Here is a 12,603-nt window from a genome sequence, read left to right as displayed (position 1 = left end):
TGGAACCGGTCTGAGAGGTAGGATGTGAACCATTTTGTAGCGTCACTATCAAAACCCAGCTTCTTGAGTTTGCCCAGTAGAATATTGTGGTTAACAGTATCGAAGGCCTTCCTTAAATCCAGGAAAAGCGCAACCGTGACCTTGCTACTGTTAAACGCACACTTGACATCCTCAACAATCCTCTGGACTGCAGTCGCTGTGCTATGATACTTTCTAAACCCGCTTTGATGTTCTGTGAGAAGATCGTTCCTGGCCAAGAAGCGCGATACTTGGTAGGACACAAGTTTTTCCATCACCTTGGACGTGACACTTAGCACAGACACTGGTCTATAATTGGCAAGGTTAGCTCGTGTTCCGGACTTGTGTATTGGTGAGATCTGCGCCTCCTTCCACTCAGTTGGGACTTCTCCAGTGGAGAGTGACAGATTAAAAATGTGCGTAAGTGGCTTCACTATCACAGGGGCGGAGTCTTTAATAAGTCTGGAGGGGATTTTGTCCATCCCTGTCGCTTTCTTTGTTTTTAGCCTCTGGAGTTCATTTAGTACAGTAACTTCATCGACGGATTCAAAGCTGAACGTCTTCGTCGGCTCAGGGATGTCACGAAGGGGGTCCTCCTGAGAAGCTGGCATCCCATCAACAAGTCTTGTCGCACAGGACGTAAAATATTCATTGAAGTCCTGTGCTATCTCGCAGGGAGAAGATGTTGTGGTGTTGTCAGCACGCTCCAAGTGACTGACTTCGCTGTTAGGTTTGGCCTTCCCCGTGAAATTGATGATTTTCCACATAAGGGATTGGTTACCCTTAGCTTCTGTCACAGCTTGGGCAAAATGACTTTTCTTCTCCTTCCTGATGACAGAAGTTGCCTGGTTCCGGAGAGAACGGTAGATCTCCCAGTCTTTAACATCCCTGGTTTTAATGGCTTTTCGTCTGGCCGCGTCTCGACGGCCCATGATGTTTTTCACTCTGTCTGTCAACCATGGAGCAGTGTGATTGTTTTCCCGTACTGTTTTGTTGCGAAGAGGTGCATGTTCATCGGCGACAGTCAGAAAAATGTCTTTAAAGGCGTTCCAGGCCTCTGTGACATCAAAGCAGTCGAGCACTGTGTCCCATCTAGCTGACTTCAGACTGTCGATGAAGGGTTGCTGGTTGTACTGCTTGTATGACCTATACTCACACCGCCGAGCAGCACCGGCCACTCTCCCAGCTTTAGCACATGTCATGATCAGGTTGTGATCAGAAGGCCCCCAGGCCACACTTGCACTAGACTTGTACTTGTCCGGGTTCGATACAAATATGTTGTCGATGCATGACTCGGAAGTCTCTGTGATGCGGGTAGGCTGGCGTATGACAGGCTCCAGCTGGTATAGACCCATTAAGAATTCCACCGACGACATTGAATGAGTAGAGCTCAGCAGGTCAGAATTAAAGTCCCCCATGATAGCAATATCCGCATTCTCTTTTTCTGCAGTCTGACTGAGATTGTGAACAAGTGATTCAGCAGAGTCTCTCCAGTCAGGTCCAGAGTTCGGTGGTCGGTAAACGCAAGCCAGCAGAGTCTTTCTCACCTTCTCCGGTTTGATCTCGACACAGCAAACCTCTAAGTCTTCTTGCTCGAGCTCACAGCGTCGTTGAGAAGGGATTGTCTGCTTCACGTACACACCTACACCCCCACCTTGCCTGTCCCTGTCATTTCTGTACAAAGTGTAGCCACTGATTCCCACAGAGGAATCTGGGATGGTATCACTTAAGCGAGTTTCATTAAGTCCTAGCACATGTATACGAGAGTCCTTAAGAAGTAACTGCTGAACTTCATCCAGATTTCGTGAGAGGGAGACCACGTTGTAGAAGGCGTAAACAATGCCCTTTCTCCAGTCCGGCAATCCCTCTGTAACGGGTCCCGGGTTGGGTGAAACGTCGCCAGCCAACAGTAGCGTTACGCAGGCTAGTAAATTCAGAGTTTCTACAGTCTTTACCCTGCTTGTAGTTGACCTGACAAGGGATCTTAGACCTAACAGCCCAGGATTGACTTTTACAGAGCTGACATCTTGAGTAATCCATGTTCCTGTTTCTACATGTACATTACTAGTGGCTTTGTCAAGTCTGGGAACTACAGTTGGTCGTGGTAACACCACCAATATTACTACACTCAGAAATAATGCTCTGGGGATGCTGAAAACAACTACCCCCTTTACAACACTATACAGGCCTTGAGCAACAAACATGGTTTATACAGTGATATTTGCAACAATACAAAAAAGATACTTCTGCAGCGTAATGCACAATAAAAAACGCTACTGCTACCGTTCCTACTTGTTATTTGTCTCCAAAACAATACAAATTCAACACAATGTCAGCTTAATTCCAAATACGTGCGGGATTACTAAAAGAACTTTTACTGGCCTAGTTGTGTTGCCTACAGCTACGTATTAAATCAATTAATACAGAGCCTAGTTTAAATATCAAGACCAAGTCACCTAAATAGCAGCAATTAGCATTCCAAATCAGTGGCTTATCCTAATATGCATATCAATGTACACCATGAGATAAATTGCATAGCTGTATATTCTGACCATGCTTAAAAACAACATCAAGAAGAAAATTGCATATAGCTAAATATTGCACATTTCACAAAACATCTACCAATGGATCATTTAGATATTGGGGATTACAGTTGAGATGGCACGGCTCAAACACTGCCCCCCTTCCCAATCGGACGCCAGTTGCTGTGAGGCTGGCCCCAAGAAACTTTGAAATGCACTACGAGACAACTTTCAAGTGCACAGAGATATAGTGATCAAAAACACAAACCTCTGGGACCAATCGCTCTACCCAAACTGGCCGAGGGTGCGGGCCTAATTGCGCTGTGCCACTCAATCTGCCGTCGGATGGGCCAAGATGGACGCTTCAGAACTTGGCAGAGATACACCAAGATTTAACGGCAACAGAAACAAGCTCACAATAAATGAGTGTGTAGTACCGACAAGAAGACAGTACTGACAATAAAAATACCTTAAACCAGGGAGGATTTACAACGGATGGAGTTGGGATACTCTCTAACAAATTTAGGCTCTCTAACAAATTTAGGCAGCAGCCATCTTGGACCAAACCAAATCATAACTCCTGATAATGGTTTCTTACTAAGTGTATATCAGTATAGGAAGCGTTCTGTGTTTATGTCTTTGTTGATTCCGCAGTCAGTCATCTTGGGCTTTATAGTGCCCCAAGTCAGTTTTATCACTTCATATTTCAAGACACAGCACCCTGTAGCCTGTGTTTACACAATCTCTTGCTGGCTGCGGCAGGGCTGGCATCTAGGAGCTCAATTTTAGTCAGGCTACAGCACCCTGTTACCAAGTTGTCCAGTAGAAAAATGGACATTAAACAATGACATCAACGACAACATAAACAGTCTGTATTTTGCTCCCATACAGGTTTGTTCTGAAGAGTATCTGTCGGAGATCCTTGAGCGATACCTGAAGTACAACGCTCATGCGGGAAGCTACACGTGGAAGTACGATGGGAAGAACCTGGACATGGGGATGACGCTGGAGGAGAACGAGATCTTTGACGAGAGCGAGGATTTCTACGTGCTGAGTATGCAGGAGGAACAGTGGCTGCCAGCCATACATCTGTACTTTAATGATGATCTGACAGAGGCTTAGTCGTAAAGAGTTGATATCAAAGAGAATTGTGATGGAAAATGTTATTTTATTATATTACAGTCATTTCTGTAATTTCCTAGGTTGTACAACTACATTACTGTTAAGTGGATTCTTGCTTCAGATTTTCTATTGCACCAAATGTACAAGAGACAAGATGAACAACAGAATTTCGGGATATTCAAAACTTTCCCTATACGATGCGGTTATGTAAAATTTACTACAAAAGGAGAAATATCATGGCACTTACAACAACCTCCCCAAATAGGGGAAGATGTAGTCATCTTTTAACAGTCACAACATATCACTTTTCAACGAAAAATTATTACATTGGCATGAAATTCAACCCTTAAAAAGAAGAGTTGAAAAATGAGTAGAGAAAAAGCTTACAAATATGGAATTTGTAAATACTTGTATATACTGTTGTCAGCACAGCTCTGCAGGAGTATGCTTTGAGAAAAATGAGGTACTAGTAATGTAAATAGCTATAAAGCTAAGTTGAACAAACCTGAGTCGGAGGTGTGTACTTTAAACAATAGATTTCTGTAAGATACAGGTTTTACTGGTTTGGGGTTTGTCAATATTTTGTATGATTGTGGTTCATTCATGCAGTAAAAAATATATCCTGCACAATCACTGTTCATCAGAAGTGGGGTGACAGCAAAGATTCAAAATAAAGCAGTACCAACAACGTATCTCAATATCCATTCTTCTTGTATGATGAAGCAAAAGCTGACTCCTTCTTCGGTTTGATCATGAAAACCAGTGGACAGTTAGTCTGCTTCTGCACGCCCTCTAGAGACTGCTTCCATACTGCAATATTGGGTTACATCCTGTTTAACAGTTACATACAGTGCAAACATAACTGCATTTTGGTTATGCGGTAAGCTTGCTTTTATGTTAGATATACAGCAAGGGGTATACAATATGTTAACTTGTCTCTAAAGTATGCATGAAAGGAGATTTTTCTTGTCTCAGCTAAGACCCCTTCTAAGGTTATGCATACTGGCATAATTTGTTTGGCTGGGTTGGCTTGCTTTGGTCAGGTTGACCGGTAAGTCAGTCCGTCGGCTCAAACCTGTCTTTTATTCATCCAAAAGTTCTACAGTTTTTTGACAGATCTTGCTGTGCACTGTATCAGTTTGCTGGCTGGGATTATCATTATTTGTGACAGATCTAGACTGTAATTTTGCGCCCGCGTCATGCACCTTGCAACACTTTGAGAACCTGTGAAATTTCAGTAGCCTGATGGAGTGGGGTAAGGAGCGCTCCCGGTGCCAGCCATATGGGGAGGACAGGCCGGGGAGAGTAGGCCGGGGAGAGGGGGCCAGACTGTACCATTGTACCTGTAGGGGAGAAAGTACAGCATTATTACAATCACTTCTATGTCCTCTCAAACACATTTCTGGCTAGCTATGGCCCGTTTTGGAAGCTAGAATATGACATTTCTTGGATTACCACATATTTATGCTACGGCAAAGTCGGGACTCTTAGTTAGGCCATGTTGATTTGATTATATGGATGACATCCGCGCTCGCACCAATTTTCGGCTGTTTCCAAAAAAAAAAAGTTTTCGACCACACAATAAATTGTGCAAAGCAGTTGTAAAATGAGCACAAATATTCCGTAGATTGAAAAAAAAAGTATCAGAAAACAGATAACTAATGCCATAGAATGCCAAAATAAATCTAAAGTCAAAGAATAAGATGTCAAAGGACAGAAAGAAAAAAATCTATTGTTGGTAGGGGGAGGTACCAGTACAGAAAATTCAGGTCCAGAGGATCATTTCCAGGTCCGGACCTGAACCCGGACCTGATTGTTTGTGGAAACTTGAGAACTGGCAATACTCAAAACAATGGTAATTGGTCAATTTTGCTACAAAGGAATCTGTTTGGTGGATTATTGGACTCCCACTGGCATTTAAAAGTCCCATCTCCATGTAATAAAGGCTAACTGTCTCTGTACCTTTGACTGTAGAAACTTGGTACAATTGACTATAAACTCTACTTGACTTCGCTCTTGTTGTCTTCTTGGCCCACGGTAAGACCCCAAATGCCTGCCGACATAGTGTGTCCATTTTGTAATTGGCGAAACCTGTTCCTCTGTTGTTTTCTTTCAGGTCAGTTTTTTTTCGGATTGGTCCAAGAAGAACCCGTGTTTTGCACCCCTATGATGTACTGGTCCCTACACGTAACTGTTGGTATACCATACTATGTGTGTTTAGTCCTATGTTCAACCTTCCTGGCCACTTTGATTTCATACTGAAGGCAACTTTTTTTTTTGGCCATACTTTTTTTTTATTCGCTCGCTCGCATCAGTTTTGGAGTTCCCAGAGGATGTCATCCATATAATCAAATCAACATGGCCTTAAACAAAAAACAACAAAATTATATAAACCTCTAACAGCGACACCTACCGGAGTGAGTGTCCTTTCTTACTGTCTTGCAAAATCCTACATTTTTACCGAACTAAAAGCCTCATCGACATTAAACTAAACATAGAAGCTTGTCCAAACTCATTTCAAGTGTACTAAAATGTCAACGCGTCGTACTTCAAGTGACAAATTTAACAGACAGCAAGGCGTAATAACGTCAGAGTGCCATAAAGTTGACATATGCGGTCATATGGAAGCCAGAGCGGGTTTCAACCATTTTAATCGCATCAATAGCTTCTTCGACAATAAACTAAACATACAACTTCAACCAAACTCTTTTCAATTACACCGGTGTGTCTACGCTACGTACTCAAAGTGACAAATTTAACAGACATCAATGCGTAATGACGTCAGGGTACAATAAAGTTGACATATGCGGTCAGAAGGAAGTCAGGCCGGGTTTTCCATGCTATTGACCTAATTGAAAATTCATATACAATACACTTAACATACAACTTCAACCAACCCCCTTCTGTTTACACCGGAGTGTCTCCGCAACGTATTACTACTCTCAAATTTAACAGACATCGAGGCGTAATGACGTCAGAGTGCCATAAAATTGACATATGCGGTCAGAAGAAAGTCAGGGCGGGTTTTCCACTGTTTTGACCTAATTCAAAAAGTCATAGACATAAACTAAACATAAAACTTCGACCAAACTCTTTTAAAGTACACCGGCGTGTCTACGCCACGTACTCAAGGTGACAAATTTAACAGACATCAATGCGTAATGCCTAGGTTACACATAGCCGACTTTGGCTCCCGAACACTAGCCGACTCTTAGCCGACCCAAGTCGGCAGTAGTTCGGGAGTAGTCTGACCAGTTTAGGCCACGCCTATTTTTTAGCGCCGAACATGTCCCGAACACCTCCCGACCAGTAAATGACTTACTCCCGACTGTGTCCCAAATGCTAACTAACCTATCACCAGCCATCCCGACCTCTAGCCGCAGACTGCCGAATCACTCTTGACTGATCCCCAACCGATTGCCGACCCTTTTTCGACTTGAAATAGACATAATCAGCGATTTTCAAAAGAGTGCTCATTTTCGTTTTTATTATCAAGAATGTCCTTTGTTCTATTTGTAAACATCACCAAGAGATCAAATTTAGATCACATATAGCTCCAGCGCGGTATTTATGGGTCTTTTTGTTTTTGGCTGGATGTCGGTCGTGTGAAGTTCGGGAGTGATTCGTCTAAGTTCTGGCAATAGTCTTTTTGCTTGGGAATGAGTTAGCAGAGATTTGTCTAAGGTCTTGGGGTGAATCATTGGTAAGTTGGAAACAAGCTGGGAGTAAATCAGCAATGTTTATGGCGTGGTTAAGATTTAATTTGACTGCTGATTTACTCCCGAACACCAACCGAACACTAGCCGACCGTGCCGAACACCAGCCGACCACCAACCGACCCATTCCAGAGTTGCCGTTCAGTGCCGAATGTTTTGAACATTTCAAAACATTCGGATGGAGCAGCCGAACACTAGCCGACTCAGCCGAACGCCAGCCGAACGCCAGCCGACTCAGCCGAACGCAAGCCGACTACAGCCGACTAGCTCCCGAATCACTCCTAAACCATAGTCGGGAGAGAGTCGGGAGCCAAATTCGGCTATGTGTAACCTAGGCATAATGACGTCGGGGTACCATAAAGTTGACAAGGAAATCATGGCGGGTTTTCCACTGTTCTGACCTAATTCAAAAAGTCATAGAGTGATAGACAATAAACTAAACATAAAACTTCGACCAAACTCTTTTTCATTACACCGGTGTGTCTACGCTACGTATTCAAAGTGACAAATTTAACAGACATCAATACATGTACGTAATGACGTCAGGGTACCATAAAGTTGACATATGCGCTCAGAAGGAAGTCAGGGCGGCTTTTCCACTGTTTTGACCTAGTTCATAAAGCCATAGACAATAAACTAAACATACAACTTCGACCAAACTCTTTTTTATTACACCGGTGTGTCTACGCTACGTACTCAAAGTGACAAATTTAACAGACATCAATACGTAATGACGTCAGGGTATCATAAAGTTGACATATGCGCTCAGAAGGAAGTCAGGTCGGCTTTTCCACTGTTTTGACCTAGTTCATAAAGCCATAGACAATAAACTAAACATACAACTTCGACCAAACTCTTTTTCATTACACCGGTGTGTCTACGCCACGTACTCAAAGTGACAAATTTAACAGACATTAATGCGTAATGACGTCGTCAGGGTACCATAAAGTTGACAAGGAAATCATGGCGGGTTTGCCTGATGACTAAACTGCGCTCCTAGCGGTCCGCCCGACAATTGCCGGCCTCTTGGGGAGGGGATCAATTAATCCCGCCAACGAGAGATTCAATGTTAAGTAACACTGGCTAAAATCTAGTTGGTACGGAAAATGTAATGCTAGTCAAAGAAGTACATAGTAACGCACCTTTATCTGGGAGAAAGTCTTCACACCAAAAGTGTAAATTCGATTGACCAGCGCTCCTAAGCGAACTATCAAATACTTTTCAGATCAGGCCTGATTCAGACCGGGCTTTTGAGACCCGCCCCTTCTAACTCCTGTAACTTTTAAACGACTTATCATACGACGACCAAATTTTTAGAGAATGATGTAGATATATAGCTAAACATTTTAAGAAATTTGACGCTATGATGTCTGTACTGTCTGATTTATCTATATGACGTAATTATGACATCATCAATTTGATTGGCTGGAACCATGGACAAAGGGTATTCCCAGAAAACTTCAAGGCATACTACAAAAATGTAACAGCAAGTGCAGATATAAGAATGATATTGTTTGTTACGATTTATTTTACGCATAGCATTATCAATGGCGTCAAAATGACGTCATAAAACGACCTCATGCTTATCTAAGATACCAATTCGGCTCCGCCATCTTATCTCCACCACGTTGAATTTTCAAAAATAGAGTTTCAGAATATAATCGCAAAAGACAATGGAAATAGACTACAACGTTCCTTGAAACGTTTTTTAATGAAAAAAATACCAGGTAGTTACAAATTCTAAGGGATTATAAGCTACTTATTTTTGATCTGGTCACATAGTCACATCTTTGATTGTGGCCGATGACGTCATCAAGTGAGCATAACCTACTCATACTAAATTGTGCAAGATATTCTAGATAAAATAAGATTTTATTCATGTAAGAAAATACTTAGTAGCAAATAAACGTGAAAAAATATATTGTTAGAACCGACATTAGCGATTTTTGTTAAAAAATGCCTGGCAACAAACAATTGCCAATCGTAACACGTAAAATGGAAAGTTTTTCAAACTTTGTAAAATTGTTGCCAACAAAACTTTAAGAAAACTCATCGAATTTGGTGGTTCCAGCGTAAGCCGTTCTGGCGTTATGTGACATAAAAGTTGGCGTGTGCCTAAAAATACCCCCGGTCTGAATAGGGTTAAAGATTAATGCGAGCTGTGTAAGGAGGCTACAAGTAACTAACTGCTAAAGCAGGTCTTGAAAACATCGCAATCCCTCTTGACTTGTTCCATTCGTAGGTTTTAAAGTGCACAATGTGCGAGTTACTTTCTTTCATTGGAAATGTGTCCCCAAAATTATTGAATGTATTCATTTCAAAATTTCTTAACGATGAATCAGTGCAAAGGGATTGGAAAATGTTTGCTTTAGATTTTTGTTCAATGACAGAAAATATGCAAAGAATGAGCACACACTTGTAGCTATGCTTTAACAGGAAATATGTTGCATTTGCTCACAAATTTTAATCCTTTGATCTTTATTGAATTATTCTTTATCGAGACTGTGCCTGAACGTGTGTGCTATCGGCAGACATATCTGGGTTCTAAACCAAATAACGTTATCGTCACTGCCGCCAGAAATGCTGACAAGTAGTTCAGATGCTTGAAAAACAAGCCACGGTGAGAAATGTCAACAACATCGATCGTTAGTTATGGGGACATTGATAACTTTATCCAATATCATTATGTGTTCTATATGTCGCTACTTCATTTTCAGCCGCTATTGCGCAACTTTCTTTAAATGCATCTCCAACTTAAGGCCACAGCAAGTAAATTTTATGGATGACATCCGTGCGCTCAATGATTTTTGCCTGATTTCAGAAAAAAAAAGACTTTTTTCATCTTTTGAGATGGTCAACATGACGAGAAAGTGTCAAAATAGGAAAATATGTTGTGTGTACTGATTGTACTTGTAGAAGTGACACTAGCGAGGTAGTTACTGGTACTATGGTTGTACAAAAGCGTCATCACTATGAAAGACATGAGTGCAGTTGCCAACTTTGTAAATGATACCAGTCTAGTGTCATTTTTTACTACACTATAGTTCGAAATTCACTTCTTGTATACAGGAATGAATGATTTGGTCTCTGTGCTTGTTTTTTCCACTTCAGTTCTTGATACGACGTTTATGATGTCCATTTTAGAAATTTAGCCATCTTGCATTTTTGACCCATCTTGTTTTTTTCACCCTATCTTATTATTTTTTAAGTCTGCAGAGGATGTCGTCCATAAACTTTACTTGCTGCGGCCTAACAATTAAACAATACCTACTGTACGTCACGTAAAACAAAGCTGGAATGAGGTCAGAGTGACAAGTAAATAAGGGAGATTACTGAAGACATAGTCTATGCTGATGTAGACAAAAATATAACTCTTAAGTGCAAAGTATCAGGGGAAAAGGTTATGTTTAACCATGTCAACCTTGCCACATCAAGGGACTACAGAATATAACGTGCCTTTGTTCCTCGTGTGCTTATCAGCCAGACACCATCCCGTGACTGTGACATCATTCAACAATTGTAAACGGTAGTTTGGTTGGTGTTTTGTCTATCAGTGGCATGTATCTTCACCATTATTTCTATATCAAGACTTATAAATACATAACCAATATGCGGGCCAGTATGATCTGTAAACGCAAAAAGTAACATTGAATTTGAACCACAAAGTCTACGCATGCACATGTACAGTAAGTATTCCCAAATCTATTTTTTTCATTTGGAATTATACGTAACTAGAGTTTGGCGACCTCATACCGCCATGAATATTTAGAGCTTTTGATAATTTCATGCAAATGACTTAACATTAACATGATTTATGCATGGTGTTGTTCATCATTTGATAACGTACAGTACACATGTCACAAGTAAAATTCCCAATTCAGACCATTGTTTTGCAATTTTTGCATAAATTATGCAAATAAGTTCCTCCTTTGCATATTTGATATCTGCATATGTTCCACTGATTATAATTAACAAGTGTTACATTTATTGAAGTCCAGTTATTGAAAACAATGGAATTATACAATTTCCTCATTAATTATGCAAATTAAGTCCTCATTTGCATAAACTGTATATCATTATGAACATCTTTGCCTAAGGTACCCGCATGCCTAATATGATGCCAATCCATCAATCCTTTCTGCAGTTATCCTCTTTAGAATGTCTTGACAAAAATGCCCCTGCAGTTCTGAAATTAAATGTTAGGGGGCTAAAACCTGCCCCACTTTGTCATGACACTGCAAGCTATCTACCACCTAAATGTCACGACCATATCACATGCAGGACAAGAGATACATTGAAAAAATTGCTATGATAGAATATTCTCTTTAATTATGCAAATGTACTCCTATTTTGCATAATTAGTATTTACTCTTGTACAACATTGTCTGAGGTACCTACATACCAAAAATCATGAAAATCCGTTGTTCCCTTCTTGAGTTATCCTCGTCAGAAGGTTTTGACAAAAATGCTCCTGCTATCCCAAAACTAGACGCTAGGGGGCCCAAACTTACGTCATTTTTTCCTGAGCACAAGAGCTATCTAATACTTAAAAATCTTGACCATAGCATGTTCAGAACACCGAGATAGCAAAACCGGAAGTTGCGCTGCAGTACCAAGGTCACACACCAGGGAGCCCATAATTGACCTTGACCTTCATCTTCCCAACCCCTACCCACATACCAAATATCATCGTAGTCCATCAAGAGGTTCTCAAGTTATGATGACCACAAATATGCGGACACACAGACACACACACAAACACACACACACACAGACACACTCAAAACTATACCTCCATTTTTTCATGGAGGTAACTAGAGTTCAGAGACCTCATACCTCCATGAAATAGTCTGATTATTCAAATGACTTTCACATTAGCATAATTTATGCTTTCTTATGTACACCTTTAACTAACGTACACAGGTCACAGTGTTGACAGACCAATCATTTTCTACACGTACTAAGAAAAATTAGGACACTTTCAAATTAATTATGCAAATTATGGACTTATTTGCATAAATAGTATCTGCTTAACTTCCGCCTGCCACAAACTACATATGTAACATGTATTTGAACCCTATATTGGAAAACACTGTAAATATAAATTTTCCTCATTAAGTCTGCAAATGAAGTCCAAATTTGCATAATTTTGATTTCATTATGTACATGTGTGCCACATGTACCTGCATACCAAATATCATTCCTATGTTCTGTTATGCTTCTTG

At 40.8% G+C, this 12,603-nt stretch overlaps 1 protein-coding gene across 1 annotated transcript in view; it reads left to right on the top strand.

The window, feature by feature from the left end:
- LOC118430738 (cytochrome b5 domain-containing protein 1-like) overlaps positions 1-4,354 on the top strand; it is a 7,417-nt gene extending 3,063 nt beyond the window's left edge. Inside the window, exon 4 of the mRNA XM_035841745.1 lies at positions 3,432-4,354. Coding sequence (XP_035697638.1) covers positions 3,432-3,662 — 231 coding nt within the window. The 3' untranslated portion in view covers positions 3,663-4,354. The remainder of the gene's footprint in view (positions 1-3,431) is intronic.
- Positions 4,355-12,603: the final 8,249 nt, after the last annotated feature.

Source organism: Branchiostoma floridae, chromosome 14 (assembly GCF_000003815.2).
Source record: "Branchiostoma floridae strain S238N-H82 chromosome 14, Bfl_VNyyK, whole genome shotgun sequence".
Classification (NCBI taxonomy): Eukaryota; Metazoa; Chordata; class Leptocardii; order Amphioxiformes; family Branchiostomatidae; genus Branchiostoma; species Branchiostoma floridae.
Note: the sequence above shows the minus strand (reverse complement) of the source record. Positions and strands in the feature narration are given on the sequence as shown.